The sequence below is a fragment of the Zymoseptoria tritici genome, chromosome 1, assembly GCF_000219625.1.
Source record: "Zymoseptoria tritici IPO323 chromosome 1, whole genome shotgun sequence".
Classification (NCBI taxonomy): Eukaryota; Fungi; Ascomycota; class Dothideomycetes; order Mycosphaerellales; family Mycosphaerellaceae; genus Zymoseptoria; species Zymoseptoria tritici.
The window spans coordinates 5,017,669-5,039,269 of NC_018218.1; the positions used below are offsets into that span (position 1 = coordinate 5,017,669).

Consider the following 21,601-nt stretch of genomic DNA (forward strand, 5'->3'; position numbering starts at 1 on the left):
CTAGAACTCCTTGCGAGTTCGACGAGCGCAGCGCTGCAGATAGACATTACAAGGACGATGTACATCGATGCATACAGACAAACACAGATATACATTCTCCTTTCCAAAGTACCATCTCGTGCACGTTTGCTGAGCCGGCCGAAGCTCCTGCGTTTCTAGTTCGGCCGGCTGCCTAGCGTGATATTGAGTGAATGAAATTAGCGACTTGAAACGATACTGAGGTTTGAGTGCACTGTCATTTTGTCTCCCTTCTTCTATGGTATCGACAGCTCCAATCGTGTTGTACAGAAATCTAGCCCCTAATCCATCCAGTAGCCCGCACCCACTCACTCACCAGCTTCGTAGAATAATCTACCCTTTCTCGTCTGGCAAAGGCGGCCACCGGTATCTGCAGTGACTGCCCGCCATCACGGACGAGCGTTTCGTCCCAAAATCGCTCATCATTGAACAACCGCTCCGTCCAGCTGTCCTGGACCACAGTCATGTCTAACGGATCCGGTTCACTGGCCCTACTGACCGTTGGAACATAAGTCCCACCAGCGGCGTAGACCTTGCTCATATGACTCGATGACCACTCACGCATCACCAACATCGCCTCTCCAGCCGGCCCGCGCTCAACAAGCACCTGCCCACCGATAACGAACTTTTCAAACGCATGCCCGAGTTCGCAGAATGTGTCGTCTTCGAAGAACATTTCATGGTCTTCTTGGCCTTCGAACGCCATATTGAACGCATGGCTGAGTTCGTGGCATAACGTGGTCGCCATGATCACCCACTGTTTCAACACCGCAGGGCCAAGAGTCTGCATCAAATCCAGTCGGTGGAGATTTTTTTCGTTCATCACGACTTTGCTGCGGATTCCCGGTTGGCTCCAATGGATCCGATCGTGAGACAAAGGCTCGCAGTCGCCTTCTGTTTCGTCCGGTCGAGGCTCGAATGCCAGCGTCACCGCCATGACCAGGTCGTTGAGGTAAGTATGCGCGATGGCGGCGTGGTCAGGGGGAAGGTGGGCATTCGGTGTCCTGTCATCGCGGTAGAAACGGAGCTGGTTGATGTCCCGATCGTCGAACGTTACTTCTGTGTTCCCGCGAGCTCGCGCGTAGAAGAACTGGAGGCCTCGCGGCGAGCGCATTATCTGCGAGGCTAGTCGCAAAGCGGGGAGGATACGGAGGAAGTCTTGAGGGGAGAGACCGACCCAACGGTCGAATTTGAGGACTGGGAGAATGTCAGCGTCCGCCGCCTTACGAATGATGTTCGTGATGGCTGGGTGAGTCGACGACGAGGTGATCTGTGCCAGCACAGATTCCATATCGCAGGCGGACATGATGGCTCGGTCGTGGATCGGAGAGCTGCCGGACGTGCATCGAAGTGCGCCATGTCGAGCAAGTTATACCGATCGAGAAGGCCCAAGGCAAGACTCGGGAGAAACAAGGACATTGTCGAGACCCTTTGATGTAAGACAGGACAAAGACACATTGTGTAGTTGCGTTGCGTTCAACAATGAAATTGAGCCGGTGTCGAGACAGAGCGATTGATCAAGGCAGCGAGAGACATAGTAGTTGGGCTCATCACCGGCATGGTCCATGTCGTTCGGAGAGAATGCTTCGTGAGCTAAGCAGACCAGCTCGTCCCAAACGGGAAATAACGCAAATCTGATGAACCCTGGGAGTCTTCAATGCATTGCATTACAAGTTATATACACATACATTCGAGCATCTTACAAGCCCTTCTTCTGTGCGATTTTCGTCCATGGACGCCGCGTCCAGGTCATGCCGTAGTAGGTACAAATGCCAGAAGAGGCATGCAATAAGAGTGGAGTCGAGCCGAAAGGACCAGAATGCTTCTAGCACTCCAGAGGTCAGTCGAGCGAGCAGTCAAGGCCGCTGGAAAGCGTCGTCCTGTCGAAGGTGGTGAATGGTCCATGCAAACGCATCGCTCATGCTAATTTTGTATCACGCCGCGCGTCTTGAACAAGTGCTGTGCGGCTCAGTCGAGAAGTTGCCACGGAGTTCGAGTTCACCCTTGAACGCCAGGAAGAAGGAGATGGGCCGGCAAGGTCGACGTAGGATCCAGTGCCTGGCTGGGTAACCGCTGGACATCCCTGCGAGACCTTGAAGATATCGTGATAGGCAAACTCGTCCGCCGCTACGTCGGAATCAGCTCGAGGAATGATTTGTCGCCGGTCCGCCATGCGGACCTTGACGCAACGGCACGCGAAAGCCTGCTGAGAAGAGTTCGAGAAGAGTTCCGACCACGCCAAGACGATCTGCTCTCAAACGTAGTCTCGAGCACTCTTTTGCAGCTCAATCAACCTCCACCCTCTCGTCTCGGGGTTGGACACCTCCTCAGGAATTCTTGTCACACCAATCGCATATGTGACCTGCTGCACCTTGTCCTCCATACCAGCTGCCAGCTCGCCGGATTTCTTGTTTCGGTAAACGTGCACCTCTTGCGTTCTCGCCATGATGACGAAGACCGGAATCTCACCCGGATCAAGCATTCTCGCACTGAGGATATCAACACCACGGATGTCCAAGATCTTGCCGTCAGACTTCAATCCTGCGGTGGTGTACTGCTGCATCAAAGCGTGGTAGACGCTGAATTGCGCTGCACTGAGCCAGAGTTTGAGAGTCTCGATATCGCCGGTAACGTAGGCCTCGAGAACTTCGGGTAGAATGTATGTGCGCATTTCAGTGAGGAACGGTTCGAGCTGGAATGAAGGATCCATCTCGCGGAAGCGTTTGATGACTTGCGCAGTCTCATTCTCAGCGAAGAAGCCTGCAATACGATCGGAGACGCTACGCGCCGTGGAAATGAGAGGATTCTCAGATTCGCGATATGTCGATCCAACATTTGAGAAGAGGCGCTGCATCGCTGGGTTGTTCTCGCGGAAAGCTTTCCAGCTCTCCTTCCATGCGGAATCTTTGTGGACTGTCACAGCACTGCCAGCGTTCGGGTCCTCCTCGTGTATCTCAACAGGCTTGTTCGGGTCAATGCCCATCTTGATGTCTCGTTCCTCTCTTCTCCGTCTCCGCTCTTCTCGCTCTGTCCATCCTCCGTAGCGCTGCGATGACCCATCATCGATCACTTCCTTGACATTCTTATACGCCTCTGTCTGGCGTACAGGCCGGGTGACCTTTTCTACGCCAGAACCAACAGCGCCCGCACCGGCTCTGATAACCTTGGCCACGGGAGTATCCCAAGTCCAAGCAGCACTCTTTCCAATAGCTCCAGCTGTACCCATGATAACCTTTCCGGTCGTAGTGGTAGCAGCTTCAACACCCTTGCTGTATGCTGATCGCGCACGTTGCACATTCGGGTTCTGTGTGAAGTCGTGAATGGATCCGCTGAGTTCCTTGGTACCTTCATTCCATTCCTTACTGGCTTTGAACTCGGTCTGGAGAGTCTCAGTGAAGACCTGCCACGGAGTCTTGCCGCCATGAGGTGGAGGAGCTGGCTCATCCTTTTTGTCCTTCTTCTTCTCTCCCTCAGCACCCTCCTCTGCCTCTTCACCCTCTGGCTTCTGCTTGTCTTGCTCCTCTTGAGCCTTTCGAGCCTTCTCAGACTGCGCCCACTGCTTCTCAGCATCTGCCTTGAACTGCGCAAACGCATCATCGGCGGCAGATCGCTCCGGTGAAGCTGCAGGTTCTGGCTCAGCAGCAGCAGCTTCTTCTGCCTTTTTTGCTTTCTTCGCTGACTTTGGCTCCTCCTTCTTTCCACCTGCAGCTGCCTCCCTCGCACGCTGCTCACGCATTTCCTTGAAACTCACATGCCTGGCTCCCAAGCTCATCGACTGGGAAATGGTTTGTGGCAGGAAATGTGATCGCAATGCGATGGGTGGCAGACTGCTTGCGCCATCTTGCCGTAATCGCACTGAAGCTTCGCTATATTGTCGAATAGTCGATGCTACTATTGTCCGTCGGTATGCTGCGGTACGGCCATATGATGAAGACGCGGGTGTTGTTGGGGTGGATTTTCGCGCGAGCACTCCTCCTGCTCGCGGAGAGAGGACGCGGAGCGCGGGCGTGCTCATGCTATATTATCTCGTGGGCGCCTTCTCAAGCCAGAAGGACTTTTGTGATGAAACAGAAAAGTGAGGGAGAAGAACAGTGGTGAAAGTGAGTGTCAAAGATTGATGATGGAAGCATCGGAGGCAAGGCGAACTGCTCCGACATCGAGAAAATGATGGACAGACCACATGCCTCAGGCTCGCAATGAGTCTAAAATGCGGAGCAGCATCGGGGGTGTCGATTCTACAATATCCATTGCTCTATTCGACCACATCGAAGAAAGCCGTACGAGCTCGCACGCCGACCAACAATGGCGTCCACACGTCTATTCAGCTCCTCTCTCTGCCACACCTGCCGACAGCGCCTCCTGCCCGCACACACAACTCTCCGCGCCGCAGCCTTCAGCACGACAACACCACTCCTCCGCGACGATGATGCTCTCGCAGGCCTCGCAGCCATCGGTCAGCGTTCCCGTGGCGCAGCTACTACGAATAACACTCGAACAGCGCCGCGCAGCGCTGCTCCACGATCTTTTCCACCCAGCGGACGGACTGGCGAAGGTCCCTCGATATCCGACATCTTGGACGAGACACCAGGCTCTCTGTTCTCGAGCGACTACATGGACAACCTCAGCAGTAGCGGAGCCGAAGAACTTCCTCATCGCCTGCACATCTATGCTACGAAACATAACACACATATGACTCTGGTACAACCGCAGCGACCTGCAACACAGACCCCTTCATCTGGAATCTCTGCTGCGTCCGCGTCTGCAGCGGACATGAACAAGAAGATTGACGTCCTTCTGTCATTATCGGCGGGCAACATTGGCTTCCGCAAAGCTGGAAGAGGCAGCTATGATGCAGCGTACCAACTTGCGGCGTTCGTGTTGAAGCAGATTCAAGAGAAGGGAATGCTGGTTGGACACACCAAGCTCGAGGTCGTGCTGAGAGGATTCGGAGCGGGCAGAGAGGCATGTACGAAGGCATTGTTGGGAGCAGAGGGAAGCATGATTCGCGGAAGGATAGTGAGAGTGGTCGATGCGACGAGATTGAAGCAGGGTGGGCCAAGGAGTAAGAAGCCGAGAAGATTGGGTTGAACGAGTTGTGCTTGGATCGTGTGGCCGATTCGCAGAACATTTCACATAATGATTCCCTTCGACGGGTGTGAATACACAGCCTCACAACGTCTGGTCTCCCTGGACTTATGCGAAAGCTTCCATCTCGTCTGCAAGGATAATCCCCTGTAGCAATACCGAGAATATCCGGTCTTTCTCGAGCATATAAAGGCCGCGAGCCACCCGTCCAGACAATCTTCCCTTTTCCCAACAACAGATCCAACTCAAAAAGCTCAAGCAACATGCAGGTCCACACCATCATCGCCGCCGTCTTCGTCGGCCTCCTCACTCCAATGGTCGCAGTATGGCCTCCCTTCTCCCTCCCTTCCCTTTCGACCGATTTACCGTCTGCTAACGCGAATCTCGTGTGTCAATAGGGCATTCAATGCTGGGAGTCCGGAGACTGGTGCAAGTATCATTGCGACAACCAAAACACCGAGTGGTGAGTGTTTCCTGTCGTCCGTCAGAGCATTACGTCGTATGTCCTGACATGCGACCGCGCACAGCTACGGTGGGCAGTGCACTTGTTAGACACTGGACCGCAACGATGGCCGCTCAGGGCGGATGTGCACCCTCCGAACCAAAGACAGGAGAGTGGCGGCTTTGGCAGAGGACGACATGACCGAGTCGGACTCAACAGCGCTCTGTGTGCTATCGCTTGGGACGTGGATGTGACAAGCTGAACGGGTGTGGGCAATATGCGACGTACAACTTGCACGACAACATTTCCGACATATCAGTATACTGTACAATTGGAGACCGATCATGCTTCTATCTTACAAGGCACCACGGCAGCCCAATCAAATGCCACGCTCAACTTGTTTCATCGACACTCCTCACAAAACCACTCCTTCTCCTCAGGAGCCTCCTCGATATCCAGACACTCGAAATGGAACCACTCCCGCTTGCAGTCCTTCCCATCACATGCCAGCATACGTCCAGAAGAGGTCGACTCGCAGAAGCAGTACTTCACATCTCGGGTGTCTTTCGTACCTGCGCTTTGTCGTGATCGCTTCTGCTGCTTCGCTGGTGGAGCAGCTTCATCCGCATCTTCGCCTTCTGCAGCCGAGTCACGACTCCGCTTACGAGGCGACGACTGCATCGGCGTCTGCTCCTCTCCCTCCAACTTCTCATCCTCCTCAACCTCATCCTCTTCCTTCTCCCCATCAAGCCGCTTCTCCTCCTCCTCACTCATCGTCCCACCGACCGGATCCTCCAACGCCGTCAAAACCTTCCCCGTACCCTGCCAATCGCCCTCCTCCGTCTCCTTGATCTTCTCATCCACCCAGCCTTCCGTATAACTCCCTCCAAAATCAATAATCCACACCTTGTCATCTTTATCCACCATGAAATTATCACCCTTCGCGTCACCCCAGACGATACCATTCTCGTGGAGGACTTCGACCATGCGTTCTGCGTCTTTGGCCCATTGCTTGCGTTTGTGTTCTGGAGTCGAAGGGTCGAGGAGGCGGGTTAAAGGTGTTGGGTCGGCGATGGGAGAGAGGAGGATGGCGGCGATGTGTTTATGCTCGATCGTTGAGGAGTCGGAGGATGATGAGGAGAAGTAAACGAGGCCTTTGAGTTGAGGACAGCGGAAGTCGTCGCGAGAGTGGAGGTCTTTCTTCGCGATGGTGTTCATGATGTCGATTTCGCGGATTGTTGGACCGGGTTGGGTTGGATCTACGGGTTTGAGGAAGTAGGTTTCGTTGTTGTCGTTGTGGGAGACGAGGATGGGGTGGTAGGGAGCTGGATCGGAGGCACAGGAGAGGACTGTGAGGTCGGAGGCGCTGAACTGAGGGATGGAGAGATTGAGGGTTTTCTTGGGGAGTGAGATGGTTGGGATGAGGATTTCGTTCATGCGTTCGGTGAGGGATTTTGGAGGAGACTGGTTTTCTTGGACTTGAAGCTTTCCCGAGGATGTGGAGAGGTTGTAGTAGTGTATCGGGCTGTAGTACCAGTCTTGTACAGTTGGCTTCGATCCAGATGGCTTGGAGAGTATGTGTTCGGAAAGTGGTGTGAGGATCCGTCGATGCAACGCGTTGGTATGCTTTGAGCTACCGTCCTCATCCTCCGGCTTCTGTTCAGTTTCGGGAGACGAGACATCAACGGCGCTGTCTTGCTTCTCCGAGTCTTGGTCGCTGTCGTCCTCGTTGCCGCTTTGCGTCGTCTCTTCTTGCTCTTCGCCGTCCTGATCCGCAGCTTTCGCCCTCTTCAACAGCCTCCTGTACCTTCGCTGAATGACCTTCCCTTCCTTCGATCGATCCTGGAGCTGTTTCGGGTCGACCGTAACGTGGAATCGCTCATCGTTCGCAAGTACAGTCAATGAACAGCCATTGTCGTTGTCGAAGCAAAAGTTGAGTACTTCGTACTCTGGAAGCTTGACCATCTTGACGGCTTCTCACAAGGCGACCGAGCGGGCCAAAGAAACGTATGGCAATAGCAACACGAGGAAGAGAGTTCGCGCAAAGAAACAACCACTTACATCTTCTCGGGACCTATATTGCTCTCCCCGACCTCTGCCATGCTAGTCAGGGTATAGCTCGATGGCGATGGCACCAGCATGCAATCGTTGCTCCATATACTTTGGGATTCTTGCATCACCACTTTCTATCAGGGGAAGCGGTGATGATGTCCCGAATTTTGGAGGACGATCTGGCGCTAAGATCGGCGCTAGTGCTAGTGCAACGTGACGCGAGATCGCATTGCATCGTCGTACCTGCGTCCGCATGCGTCTTCTAGACGTCACCTTCTTGCTTGGGAGGATCCTCGTTTCTTTGCGACTCACTCGACTCGGCTTGGGATCAATGCGCTTCGCTACTTGCGATTCACGAGTCCCTGCACGCTGACTCCGACCGGGCGCATACAGATGATGACATCGAAAGCAAGAATCGGGCAGCCTGGCCCCGTCAAGTGTACCACGGTCGATCCCCTGCAATCCGTGCTAATGGAAGCTCGAAGAAATGGCGATACTTTGCGCGAATAACCCGGAACGGCGCGTGTAATATCCAAGAATGCCGCTGCGCCCGTCCTGTCGGGGATCAGCCTTGTGTATTGTTCCCACACAGAACTGCACACGCCTGATGTCAAGCAAAGCGTCCAGATTCCCTAACCTCTTCGTTCGCTTCGATCCGCTGCGGTCACGACAGAGATTACCGGTGCGCCCTCTTGTCAGGGATTGATCTCCCAACACGAGTCCGACGTGAAGGAATAGCGTCCGCTTCAATCCGCCGCCGATGGGACACATGCGGCTACATATATGCTCAGACTGACCTCTTCTTTTACCATTCACCAAGCCGCTTCACTCCGTCCCAAGTGCTTCGATCAACATCAACGACATCCAACACACCATTCTTCTTACGAACAAGCGACCAAAAACATGAAGATCTCGACTCTCCTCGATTCGGCCTTTCTCGCTTGCTGCGCTTGCGCAAACCCAGCGCCCGACCCGACTGCTGGTACTACTGCCGGCAAATGTGTTTGCTTACGACTGCGTATGCCCACCTCTGAACCTCGCAGTCGTGGGATTATGTGGGATTGACTTTTGTGCACGGTGCGACCACCCTGCTCATGGTGGTTGGGCTTAGGATCAGGTCTGACTGAGCATCAGATTTTCGCGGGATGAGACCCGGCGACAAGTCCTGGGCTCCGGATCGTCAGGTCGTACGTACTCAGCAGCTCTCATCTGCAGGTCCTCATCGAGTCGCACATGGAGCGATATCACGGCAGAGGAGGTTGGCTCGCCATGGGAACGCCCTTTGTGTCAATAATGGTAGCATGTATGCAGTTTCGGCGAGGAGGTCAGAACTTTGGAAGTGAGCTTACCCGAAGCTCCTGGTTTTCCACGCTCGATCGTCAGCAGCTCTCCTTCTGTCGCATCGATGCAAAGCATCTCCTATTCCAGGAACACATTCACCGCTCTGGGCATGCTCCGGTGCTTACATTGTGGTCCAGGATCGGCAAATGAAATCCCTGTTGAAGTAGAACTATCCGAAGCTCACGATATCGCACTCTCACCTCAGCAGCCCGTACCTCTACATAAGTGCCCTCTCTTCCTCATCTTTATTGATTGCTACTCAATCCCAATCGCCAAAGCCAACTCATCTTGGACAACAACATCGCCATCATGAAGCTCCTCAATCTCGCCTTCGGCTTCTCACTCCTGGCCATAGCCACGGCTCACCCATCCGACACTCTCCCAAAGCGAGGCACGCAGGTCAATCCGTACGACTGCAACGGCTCCGGCTCCTCGACCAACTGTCCCAACAGCATGGACTTCTGCCAGGGCACCTGCGGCAACGGCAATGTCTGGTACGGCAACTGCAAGGCGCCCGTTCCGTAAGTCGATCCAGCGCGACCCCCTGGAGTCGGGTCGTCGGAGATGAAAGCTTACTTGTTGTCCCTCTCGCAGCCCAAGCACCAAGTGGACTTGCAAGTAGACATCCGCGGATGTCTTGTGTCGCTGTGCGACTTGGGATGGATCTAGACTGGTTGCTCGGTATGTTGCGAGCTACGACCGTTCGATCTTGTGCTATTTGCTGATCGACCACAGGCGATAAAGGACGGCTTTCCTGGATCCTCTTGAAAGCCCTCGTCCATACCATCCAACGATTTCACATTGAGCGGCATGATGGGGGAGATGCTGGGTCGATGTCGGGAACACCTCTTTGATCATGTATGACGTTTCGGCAAGCACATCACTGGCAGGGCGCGACTGAATTTCTCTTCGCAACTAATTCTTTTGGACCGCAACTTTTTAATACATCAGCTCGAGGAGCATTGCAGCGTCTGAATCGACATTGTTGTCAACTTGTTGCTTCGAGTACCATGGATTATGTGCGAATCGACTGACCTTGTATCGGACCATGCCCAAAGGACAATGCCCCATCCGGAGTTATCGAATCATCGGTCCGGCACTCACTGTGAAGACAAGAAGTCACAAAACAGAGCTCATGTCTCAGCATGTAGGCAACCTGTATTCGCAGCAGCTGAACGTGATTGATCATTGAGGAGTTGACATTGATGATATGAACATAGGAGAGACTGTCCAAGGCCGGGTCGTTGCAGGAATCCCTCGCAGTACCTTGTCACATGGATCTCCTCTCACAAGGACCAAACCCGCAAATTTGTTGCCGTCCCTCGATCGACCTCCATCATGACCTACTGGACATCGTTCTGAGGACGGCCCTTGATATCATACCGATCCAAGTCCATGACTTTCGCCCAAGCTTTGACAAAGTCCGCAACGAAGTTAGCCTGCGCGTCCGCCGAAGCGTACACCTCCGCAATGGCTCTAAGCTCCGGGTGCGAGCCAAAGATCAAGTCCGAGCGGGAAGCAGTGTACACCACCTCCTTGGTATTTCTGTTCGTGCCGATGAAGACCTCATTGTTCGAACCTTCAACCGGCGCCCACGTGTAGGTGATGTCCAACAGATTGGCGAAAAAGTCGTTCGTAAGCTGACCCGGGCGGGAAGTCAGGATACCCACCGCCGAGCCGTCGAAGTTGGCATTCAAAGCGCGGAGGCCACCGACAAGGACGGTCAGCTCGGGAGGGCTGAGAGATAGCTGGCCGGCCTTGTCGACCAAGAGTTCCTCCGTTGTGGAGCGGCTGTCGCCTTTGCCGTAGTTCCGGAAGCCGTCTGCCTTGGATTGTAAGTAGTTGAAGGAGTCGACATCGGTTTGGTCCTGGGTTGCATCAACGCGGCCGGGCGTGAAGGGCACGGTGATGGTGACTCCGGCTTCTGCGGCGGCTTTTTCGATGGCTGCGGCACCACCGAGAACGATCAGGTCGGCGAGAGAGACCTGCTTTCCGCCCGAGTTGAATTGCTTTTGGACGTCTGTCAACTGTGGTGCGGGTTAGCGTCAACATTCAAAGCTTGACAGCCTGGATAATAGTTCACTTACGCCTGCTAGAACTGTTGCAAGGCGCTCAGGGTTGTTGGCCACCCAAGAGCGCTGAGGTTCAAGGGCGATACGACCACCGTTGGCTCCGCCGCGCTTGTCAGAGATGCGGAAGCTTGAGGCCGCGCCCCAGGCGGTGGTGACAAGCTCTGAGCTGTTCAACCCACTGCCAAGAATCTTGCTCTTGAGTTGGGCGATGTCGGCATCGTCAATGATGACGGACGGAGCTGCCGGGAGAGGATCCTGCCAGAGGAAAGGCTCGGATTTAGGAACATATGGTCCCAGATAACGAAAGCTTGGACCCATGTCGCGGTGCAGGAGTTTGTCTGGGGAAAGTGTCAGCAAATCTGTGTGTCGAGCTCAGATGGCTTGAAGGCGGACTCACACCAAGTCTTGGAGAACACTTCTGTGAAGAGGTCAAAGTCCTTGAAGAAGGAGTTCGAGATTTCTCCATAGACCGGGTCGTCGCGAAGGGCCAAATCGCTGGTCAGCATAGTCGGCCTTCGAAACTTGCCGGAAACGAATGGATCCGGGTAGATCTCTGGTCCGTCGAGTGCCTCCCACTGAGGTGCACCATCTGGGCTCTGGACGAGAGTGAAGTTGTTCGTCAGGAGGGACTTCAGGTAGTCGTTGGTCCATTCGAGCGGCTTGTCGGACCAGATGACCTCTAGACCACTGGTGTATGCGTCTACACCAGCTCCAGTGCCGACGCTGTTCTGCCATCCGAATCCTTGCTGTTCGATTGGTGCATTGTTGGGTTCGGGTCCGATGTTCGAGCCGCCTTTGACGGCACCATGGCATTTTCCAAAGGCGTGACCGCCGGCGATCAGGGCCACGGTCTCTGTGTCGTTCATGCCCATACGGCCAAAGGTCTTGCGAATGTCCTTGGCAGACAACAACGGGTCTGGCACACCATTGGGTCCACGAGGATCAACGTAGATCAACCCCATATCCACGGCTGCAAGTGGGTCCTCGAGTTTGTCCGCGCGATCGGCAAGATCATCGCTGCCATCGTAACGGACCGCGTTACTCTTGTTGCTCGGGAAGATCTCGACCTCGCCACCCCAGTAGATGCTCTCATCCGCCTGCCAGGTATCCACGCGGCCGAATGCGAAGCCGTACGTGGGAAAGCCCATGCTTTCCATGGCGACGTTGCCGGCGAACACGAACAAGTCAGCCCAGGAGATCTTCTGGCCATACTTCTGCTTGACCGGCCCTGGAGAGAGCAAGCGAGGTCAGCATACATCGGCAAATCACGCAAGCCATGATGCAGAAGACTTACACAACAAACGTCGAGCCTTGTCCAAGCTGGCATTGTCCGGCCAGCTGTTCAGAGGAGCGAAACGCTGTTGACCAGCACCAGAGCCACCGCGACCATCAGTCGCTCGGTAGGTACCGGCACTGTGCCATGACATCCGGATGAAGAAAGGACCGTAGTTGCCGAAGTCCGCAGGCCACCATGACTGAGAGTCGGTCTGAAGCTTCAAGAGATCTTTCTTCAGTTCCTCGACTAGATCACCGCCATGTCAGCATCACCTTGGTGTCAGTTCTCGGCATCGTCAACACATACCATCAAGCTTGGCGAACTCCGTAGCGTAATCGAAATTCGCCTGAAGCGGAATCGTGCTCTGCGCGTTCTGACGCAGAACATTGAGGCTGAGCTCGCACGGCCACCAGTCGTGGGAACGAGTTCCACCGCCGGCTGCCTTCGAGATGCGGGAACATCTGCCATTGTCGGGTGGAGCAGCGGCGTAGCGGGCTTCCAGATTGCCATGAGGAGCAGCAAGGATGTTTTCGGAGGCTCCTCTGGCGTTCAAGGCCGGGCAGAGGGCATCGACACCGAGGGCGTTGGTGATGGCCAACACGGGCAGCAGATGATTGAGACAACCCTTCATCTTGAAGTTGACGAGCTGATTGACGAATGCGTAAACAGTTCTTCGCTCGCACGACGGGTTGAAGCAGAAGTATGGCAGTTGGGGTCCGAGATGGTATTAAATCACGCGGTCGACTCCACATCCATCTTGGATCACAACGGATGCCGGGCGGGCTCCGAGTATCATCCATAAACCCCATCATGGCCTCCATGGATGTGCCGCTCGCGGTGGTGCGGCGCAGTTGGAAGAACGACGCATGGGTTCGAGATTGCGAACACGCGTGCCGACATGGTTGTTTGCGCTAGAGACACGGAGAAGCTCCATGTATATGGCCACCCCGGACTGTCGCACAGCCTGTGGCCCAATCGACGGCCTTTCCGTATGGTCATGCACAAATCATTGACTTGACATTCGCTCGGAAGTGGCGGAATCTCGTTCGAGGTCCGCCTACTCTCGCCCGTGTTCGGCGCATTTGACGGTCATCACTAATCTATTGCAGTCGCTTCTGCAAGGGCAGTGCTATGGCTCATTGCTTGTCGCAGAGGCGAGACCCCGAGAGGGCCGTTGAATGGATTGAACGCTCTTGATGGAAATTGGAGTGTACTCTTTCATTGTCTCGGCGCAAAGGAAAGGTGGAGTGCTCTGCTGCTGCCAAGATCGCACGACCTGGGTGAGCTGGTCAAGGGGGGATGCCTGCAAATGCGGCATTGGCGAATCAGCTGGCGGTGATGTTCGCGGTCAGCATCAGGCATAGTGGCTGCCACAGTTGTGCCAATGCGCCGGCATGTTTCCATCAATGGAATCCAGTCGTGATTTGTCATAATTCACCGAGAAAGAGGAGTCAAGGACCAGGGTGGTTGTTGTCGGTAGTTCTCTTCGCTTCACGAGAAGAGACACGACGTTCTGGCCAGTTCTGCGCGCTCTCGGAGATGGCTCCGTGCCCGTATTGGCCTCTGGAATTACCTCACCGGCATAGCGCTAGGTGACCGCCACTCAACTCGTCTTGGCTGTGGAATCATTACGGACGATCCTGCATAGTGACGATCTGAATGGCAGTGAAGTTGAAGAGGCTAATAGCAACGAGAAAGGATCGTGATGGAAACCTCATCAAAGCCCGAACATGGAACCAACTCGACAATGGTCCTTCTCTAACGCTGACCGTCGTGCCTAGAAATCGATCTCGATCACGCTGTGCAGCCCTGGTTGTCACAATTTTCATCTTCTTCGTCGCCAGCCTGCGGAGCCACGTAGTCTGTGTCACAAATGACCGACCACAGTACTTCGTTCGCAAGCCAGGAAAAGCTGCAACAGCCATTAGTACGTCGTTCCGTGTGAACGCAGGGCACTTTTCCCATACCTATCCGCATTGCGAGTCGCTTTCTCCTTGTGTAGGGGCAGGAGATCGCAACGACGTTGTTGTATCCTTTGCCAATTCCGCCGTGACCGAACCCGGCACGTGGGCAGATGATCATCTTGAGGCTGTCAGTGATGTGTCTTGTCAATGGAGCGATGGACATACCTTGGGCTTATCCGTATCTTGATATCTCAGGGCTGCCATCACTCCACGTTTGCACACCAGGTTGGGGTACCTGTTATCCGTGAAGTCGGGCACGACAGTGATATCGGCTTGAAGTACCAAAGCTGTTAGAGTCCCGATTGAATAGCAGCAAAGCAGCTCGGCCCTTACCAAGCAATGGATTCCCCGGAGGATGCGAGGGATCGCCTCCGAGAATGGCATCGTAGACGTCTGCATGTATCAGTACAGAGCAAACGCGAGCATGTGTGGGAAGGCGCACTGTCCACCATCTTTCGGTCGACTGGGTTGAAATAGTGCTCAAAGATCTGTCCCACTTTCGTCGCCGTGGCAGGAGATCGGACATAGCCGGCAAGCTCCATGGCGTCGGCGAAAGCGTCCGTCAGCTGCTGGGTTTGTTGTGCTGTGAAGCCGGACAACGTTTCTCGAGGACACGAGTCGGTATCTGCGGCGCAGGTGTGGCCAGGACTCTGGTCGTGAGGAGCTCCGCAAGCGCAAGCACTGGAAGGAGGAATTTCATATTGTCGTGGTTGAAGTTAAGAAGCAAAGATGCGGTGATGACTGGGATGAATTTTGAGGAAGATTGAGATCACATTGAAGCGACTCACCGTGTCTTTATATCGCGCATGGTCCCCTTCTTGCATCGAGTTGAGGCGATGTTGGTCAAGGCCAACACTAAATCCGCAAAGGCAATTCTCGATCCTTTCGCTGCGCCTTGCTTGACCGGACTTGATCCTCGCCGTGCAACGAAGCTTGAGGAAAGCATGGCTCGCACATAGCCGGCTCAGCTCCGACGAAGACTTGATCGACCCTCTCACTGTAGTCAAGGAGGATTATCCGCACGAGCAGCCACGAGCTCGCGACCGCGGCCGGTCTTGCGGCAGACGAATGGTACATCCTTGGTTTAGTGGCTGGTGTGGTCGTACGTGGCTTCGTTGGTGGCCGATGAGTGCCCTCAACAGCGTCGATAACTTCTCGCCATCCTCCGACCCTTCAGATGTTTCAGCGACGTTCAGATGTTGGTCGACTTGGATTGAGGTTGGCAAGGTAAGCATCGTATCATCGTAGCAATTCCCATTGTGGGCTTGTCGCGCATGTGCCGTCGCGCAGGCGTACCGGACGGCCATCTGTATAGAAGTCTGGCGTCGTGGCAGATGGATTCTGCGTTCTGCATCGACAATAATACGGCCCGGCGGCCTTTGATGGAGGCAGTGAGCCACCGCCAGAATGCTTCCTGTGTCACCTGATCGCCGTGGCGACCTGATGCGCTGGCCAGGCTGCTCTTTGGTGCACGGCTGCGTCAAGTCATGACCGACGAGATGGCCGAGTCGGCGCAGAGGAGAGGAGAGGAATGGCGGAGTCAGGTCATACCAGGTCATAGGGAGAGCGGCAGCTCTTCGGCGAAATCATTGGCCCGCAGATCCGAACCGAGGGAGACAAGGAGACTCGACACTTCTCACGACAACAACGACGTCGAAACACAATCCTCCAACGCGGTCTACATTCAGGTGTAGATACCCAGATATGCTCGGCACAACTTCTTCTGTGACGATACGTCTGACGACGGCCAAGAGGTCAATCTCGACATAGAGAATGCCGGCAAACGGTCCGGCTTTGTCAATTGCCAGATTGGCGGCGATGATGATCAATACCTGGTGACATTCTATCCGGACACGCCACTCACCTTCGCTAATGAGTTGGTGCTCGCAACTCGTCGGGATCGACCTCTGAAGCCAGGCCATAGGTATCGATTCGGACTCAGCGGCCTCGACTCCATCTCGAAGTGGATGTGCGGAACAAGAGAAGATGTCTTGACGGCAGAAAGGAAAGCTTTCGAATACGGCCCTTCGAAGATTACTCTTACCACTGGCGGTGATTTCGAATTCGAGGTGAAGGAGATTTGATGCTCCGCGCGTCGCCTGTCGACGTTCCCGGGGTGTTGCTCGAGCAGGGAATCGGTTGTTAGGTGCAAGAGTCCTTTCAAAGGCGGTTTCCTCATGTTTGACTCTGAACGAAGATGTACAAACAACGCAGCTCCAATTGGTCTATGAAGCGAGTAACCGGAACAGGGATCTGAGATTGGCGTGGACTGTATCGGCGGCACAGACATTGACAGGATCTTCTATCTCCGAACTACTGTTCAGCCTCAAGTCACAAAGTAGGGAGCAAATCGGTGGCACATTGGCATATGGCGTTCAAACTCTGGCGAAGGCCTGGATCGAAAGGTCATATTTCCCGCATAGAACAGCGAGGACATTGTTCCGCAGCCGCAAATCGTGCAGAGACCGGCGCCTCGCCGCACGATTTTCGCCAACAGACCCAGGAACAGTCCACTGTTCAGTGAACTACGACGATGCTGTTCTGTCCATATGGTCGAGACCCGAGTCGACCTCCGGATTGTCTGACCTCCCGCGATGCCCCAATTCCAATCTGGACCCGGACCAGACTAGAGTCAATCATGTTCCTGATTCCACTTGGCTCTGCTTCACACGACTGCAGCTATCCAGCACAATCCTCACCAGGGGCCTGTAGCCGAGCGTTTGAGTGAGCCACTATGCGCTACACTGGTCTGGGCTGGTCTGGGCGTTTTCCTGATCGAGGCTTGTTGGTGACAATCGCAGGAAATCTCAGGCAAGATCTGACTTCCACGTGTTGCATGCGTGGCAACATATGGATGGAGAGAACAAATTATGGACAGTCACCAGATCTTTGCTTGATCATCACCGTTCGGGTACCGATCAACTAAGTTGCACAACCAGCCATCAGTCCGAGTCCGAATCCTTCAGGATCAGAGGCTCCACAAGTGCGCATGCAAGGGACTCAATGCAACGGGACCTGCAGTATGCATCGAGAAATTTGCAACGGCTACGATATGGAAAGTGGTCTGATCTTTGGTATCGATAACGGATTCGTGTTTATCGAGTTCCTATACCTCTTTTTCTTTCTCCTGCTGTTTCCATCTCTCGTTTCTGGCACCAACATCCTCACATTCATAATGGCCGTAACCACAGTCACTACCGATGTCGACCGCGATCCTGTTATGCTCAAATTGATGCATGGCAAGTCGGCAGAGGAGCGCAATGCTTTCCTGTCTATGCTGAAGAAGGATCACAACACACACAAGACCGTCACCAGAGACTACGTCAACGCATGGGAGACCAACGGTGTCGCCCGCGACGACGAAGCAGCGCGAGACGACCGGAAGAGCAAGTACATGTCTTTGGTGAACAAGTAAGCCGCCCTCACGCAGACCTGTCTTACTGCGCACCGCTGACTTGGCCTGACAGCTACTACGATCTCGTCACGGACTTGTACGAAGAGGGCTGGGCGCAGTCCTTCCACCTCTGCAGCTTTGCGCCAGACGAATCGCTCTTGCAAGCTTTGGCCCGCCATGAGCACTACCTCGCCCACCGCATCGGCCTGACCAAGGACATGACTGTGCTGGACGTCGGCTGTGGTGTCGGTAAACCAGCACGAGAGATCGCCACATTCACCGGCTGTAACGTGGTCGGCTTGAACAACAACGCATATCAGATTGAGAGGGCAACAAGCCACGCCGCCAGAGAGAAGCTATCACACAAAGTGTCATTCGTCAAGGGCAACTTCATGGTAAGCCCAGCTATTGCATTAACAAGTCCTTCTACGGAGAGCTGATCAAATTTGTCTTCAGGAAATTAACTTCCCCGAAAACACCTTCGACGCCGTATATGCCATCGAGGCAACCTGCCACGCTCCAACATTGGAAGGCGTCTACTCGCAAATCTACCGTGTCTTGAAGCCAGGCGGAACCTTTGGCGTTTACGAGTGGGTCATGACGGACAAGTACAACCCCAAGGATCCCGAGCATCAAGCGATCCGACTGGGAATCGAGCGCGGCAACGGCATCTCCAACATGGTTCCAGCCAAAGAGGCGTACGGAGCCATGATCAAGGCGGGCTTCGTAGTTGAGGAGCGTGAGGATCTGGCTGAGCGTGCGGACTGGAAGCCGTGGTATGCACCACTGGCGGGCAACCTCGCCGGCTCGCGCAACATCACCGACTTCTTAGGCTACCTTCGCATGACACATGTCGGTCGATATGGCATTGGATGTTTGTTGCGATCGCTGGAGTTTGTCGGTCTTGCGCCGTCGGGGACCGCGACTACGGCGGCAGAGTTGTCGGATGGAGGCGATGCGCTCGTGGCCGGAGGCAAGCACGGTCTCTTTACGCCAATGTACCTGATGATTGGCAAGAAGCCTGTCGCCTGAGGTCAGATCAGTGGTGGACTTTGGGAAGATTGAGGAAGCATTGGATGCTGATAATGACTCGCGAGAGGACACCTCATATAGATGTGTGAATGTTACTTCCGACCATGTTGACATGGACCAGAGTGAGCCATGCTGGGTCGTCTGGCCATGAACTTGAGTTGCAGCCAGACCGGTCGAGTGGCCAAGCTCGAAAGACGAGGCCTTCGCGGAAACTTCCATATCCTGTCACTTCGAGTTCCCTATCGAACCGAATGAGTCTGAGCACTCGAACGCCTCTAGGTAAGGATGGCAATCCTCCTCCTCAACGCCTGCCGATAACTTTCTCCAGGTCGCCGGCATGTACCGATGCGATGTTGTTCTTCCAATTCCTGCATCCTGGCGGGACCCGAATTTGTCGTCAGAGTCAAGAAGTCCACTTCAATAGCCTACCTCGTCGAAGGATGAATGCCTCGTCGTCAGCTGGAAGGCCGCATCGACCGGTCAAGCATGACCTGCCCTTCCTAGCCGTCCGCCATGGAGTGATCCACTCCGCTATCGCGAAACAATCTCAGGTCAATCCCATTATGCGGCCCCAGTTCTCTCGCTTCGTGTACTACGGCGGAGGATCACCCGTCCTCCCCAGCCACTAGTGCTGGCAACTTGTCAGCTGTTCGCTAGTGACTAGTCTCCGTCTCCACACCTGCCATATTCGGCGATTCTCATTAGCTTATGTCCCTTGCACGCTGGCTCAGGCAATACTCATTGTGCGATGCACGAGCGCGCCCTATGCAAGCTTTCACCAACAAAGCTTCTGGACCTTCACCGGTGTGGATTCTGTTCCTTTATCAGCGTGATCCTTGATCCTTCGCCGGTGTAGTTCTCGATCCTTCGCCGGTGTGGTTCTCAATCCTCCGGCGAAATTACTGTTGTACATGAAGCCGAGCAAAGTTGATATCAAGGATGACAACTTGCCGTACTTGTGTTCATCCGCAGAACTCCGTCATCCTTCTCCTGAGGTCACACAACCCGTGCGAGACTGATTCAGGGCCCTTCGTTCGTACTAGTAGATCTGCTATCTAGCCTATCACACAGCCTCTTCCCGGCGAGAAATAACGACATTGAAGTCCTTCTGAAAGAAAATGCCATAGCACAAGGACTTCCATGGTTGCGTAGCGTCCGCCAATGCCACATCGTACCGTCGTAGGACCTACTTAATGTCAGCGTTCACCTCCCAGCACCCATGACCGCCTGTGTATGATACGCACCTCGACAAAGAACTTATTCAAGTTCATCATAGCAATAGGAATGCCGAGACACTTCGTATTGCCATAGCCGAAAATCAATCCATGCACCTGCGTCATGGCAACGAGCTGCTCAGGCTCCGCTTCGAGCCATCGCTCAGGTCGGAAGACATCTGCATCGGGACCATATACCGGGTCCAGCTGCAAGCCCCAGGCGTTGATGCCCACGAATGTACCTGGAGGGATTCGATGGCCATGGAAAATATCGCCCTCGGGCGGGCTCACGCGCTCTCGCAGCTGAGTGATAGGTGGGTACCGGCGAAGACCCTCTTTGATGCAGGCTTGGAGATATGGCATTTGCCGGGACTGCTCGTCGGCCACAGGGCTATTCAGCATTCCTTTTGCGGCGAAGTCATCGATTTCTTGTTGAAGTTTTCCGTAAACTCTTGGGTTCGAGATGATCATGAGCAGGATTGCTCTCATCGAAGTTGCTGTCGTGTCGGATCCGGCGACCCTTTGTTCCTTTCATCATCAGACCCTGATGCTTTACGCTGAGATTTTGAGATGGTAGACACTTACAAGGAAATCGAGACTTCCGTCACCGCTTCGTCAGCAGTGATCCCGTGCTTTTTGAACGCTCCAAGCATATCCCGCTCAGCTGGAGCTCCAGGGGCATAGCGTTTGTCGATCACCTCACGCGAGAGCTGCGAGATATCAGTCCTGCAGGGTCAATATTTGTGACGGAACTAGATCAGAAACATACCCCCATGATGACTCCAATTCCAGACTTGTCGCGAGCTGATGGAGTGATAAAGGGCCGCAGGAAGGGCACTTTTACCAGAGTCCGCAGCAGCGTATTCAGCTCCAGGATGACCGAGAAATGCTGCACAATCGGCAATTGCGTCTCGATCGTTTGCAAGAAGTTGAATAAGTCCCTGTTCTCCCGAACGAACCCAAGCGGGTAGCCAAAGCACAAATGTGTGATAATATCGATCGTCAGATACTGGATAGGTCTCGCCAGATCAATGGGCTGTTTGCCATTGCCACATTCGGTGACTCGCTCTTCAAGCCAGGAGACAAACTCCATGACCCGGCTGGCGACATCTCTTTCCAGATTTTCCACTTCTTTGCCACCATACCCGCCGGACATCTGATGGCGCAGATGATTGTGGCGGCCGGTATCTCGCTCCGAGACAATGTTTGTCACTTCTGGATCAATGCGGATTGAGTCGAACCATGCTCCTCGCGTGTAGTGAGAGCGTGCAGCGAGTATGTGTTTGACAAGTTCGGGGTCACTGGTCAAAAGGTGATTCGGGCCAATGCGGGCGATCGGTCCATACTGTTTGTTGATGTCGACCATGATCTTTGCGGAGTTTCCCGAGGCGATGGTCCGGCAGATCCATAGCCGGGTATATGCTGCAATTCCTGGACCTCGATACTCGGCGAGATGGCGGTAACGTCTTGAAACTCTTGCCACAAGCGATAGTAGAATGGCTGAGAGGAGCAACACGGTCAAGGCTCTAAACGGTTGCTTTGTAATTTTCAAAATGTCGTCGCTTCGCATCACATCGACACCGATACCATTGAGATGACGCCGTGCGTCAATGGCGGTGAACCCGAATGAGTTGTTGAGTCCAGAGACAGAGTCCATGGTTGTACGGACGGAATTTGAAGCGGTAGAACAGGAAAATCGTGAAGCAGTCGC

At 54.3% G+C, this 21,601-nt stretch overlaps 7 protein-coding genes across 7 annotated transcripts; 2 read left to right on the plus strand and 5 right to left on the minus strand.

Moving 5' to 3' along the window:
* MYCGRDRAFT_90036 (uncharacterized protein) lies at positions 1 to 1,324 on the minus strand (the record flags this gene model as incomplete). Its single annotated transcript, XM_003856959.1, has 4 exons — positions 1 to 33; positions 113 to 172; positions 335 to 1,143; positions 1,246 to 1,324. The coding sequence occupies 4 exons, from the start codon at positions 1,322 to 1,324 to the stop codon at positions 1 to 3; spliced, it is 981 nt and encodes a 326-aa protein (XP_003857007.1).
* Positions 1,325 to 2,272: 948 nt separating this feature from the next.
* MYCGRDRAFT_98817 (mitochondrial import inner membrane translocase, subunit Tim44) lies at positions 2,273 to 8,368 on the minus strand (the record flags this gene model as incomplete). The annotated part of the gene is made up of 4 exons (XM_003856958.1): positions 2,273 to 3,540; positions 3,847 to 3,927; positions 6,790 to 6,870; positions 8,278 to 8,368. The coding sequence occupies 4 exons, from the start codon at positions 8,366 to 8,368 to the stop codon at positions 2,273 to 2,275; spliced, it is 1,521 nt and encodes a 506-aa protein (XP_003857006.1).
* A 132-nt stretch (positions 8,369 to 8,500) lies between these two features.
* Positions 8,501 to 8,662, plus strand: MYCGRDRAFT_84191 (uncharacterized protein; the record flags this gene model as incomplete). The annotated part of the gene is made up of 1 exon (XM_003856634.1): positions 8,501 to 8,662. The coding sequence occupies one exon, from the start codon at positions 8,501 to 8,503 to the stop codon at positions 8,660 to 8,662; it is 162 nt and encodes a 53-aa protein (XP_003856682.1).
* A 1,619-nt stretch (positions 8,663 to 10,281) lies between these two features.
* Positions 10,282 to 12,917, minus strand: MYCGRDRAFT_67250 (uncharacterized protein; the record flags this gene model as incomplete). Its single annotated transcript, XM_003856957.1, has 5 exons — positions 10,282 to 10,965; positions 11,026 to 11,348; positions 11,408 to 12,238; positions 12,305 to 12,532; positions 12,593 to 12,917. The coding sequence occupies 5 exons, from the start codon at positions 12,915 to 12,917 to the stop codon at positions 10,282 to 10,284; spliced, it is 2,391 nt and encodes a 796-aa protein (XP_003857005.1).
* A 1,236-nt stretch (positions 12,918 to 14,153) lies between these two features.
* Positions 14,154 to 15,196, minus strand: MYCGRDRAFT_90041 (uncharacterized protein; the record flags this gene model as incomplete). The annotated part of the gene is made up of 5 exons (XM_003856956.1): positions 14,154 to 14,198; positions 14,416 to 14,522; positions 14,584 to 14,643; positions 14,693 to 14,931; positions 15,039 to 15,196. 5 exons carry the CDS (start codon positions 15,194 to 15,196, stop codon positions 14,154 to 14,156), a joined length of 609 nt encoding a protein of 202 aa, XP_003857004.1.
* A 2,228-nt stretch (positions 15,197 to 17,424) lies between these two features.
* MYCGRDRAFT_98820 (uncharacterized protein) lies at positions 17,425 to 18,815 on the plus strand (the record flags this gene model as incomplete). The annotated part of the gene is made up of 3 exons (XM_003856635.1): positions 17,425 to 17,661; positions 17,718 to 18,039; positions 18,101 to 18,815. Coding segments are annotated over 3 exons (1,135 nt in total), but the record flags the coding sequence as incomplete, so codon positions are not given.
* Positions 18,816 to 19,739: 924 nt separating this feature from the next.
* CYP-21 (putative P450 monooxygenase) lies at positions 19,740 to 21,547 on the minus strand (the record flags this gene model as incomplete). The annotated part of the gene is made up of 4 exons (XM_003856955.1): positions 19,740 to 19,862; positions 19,921 to 20,410; positions 20,476 to 20,600; positions 20,660 to 21,547. 4 exons carry the CDS (start codon positions 21,545 to 21,547, stop codon positions 19,740 to 19,742), a joined length of 1,626 nt encoding a protein of 541 aa, XP_003857003.1.
* Between the last annotated feature and the right edge of the window lie 54 nt (positions 21,548 to 21,601).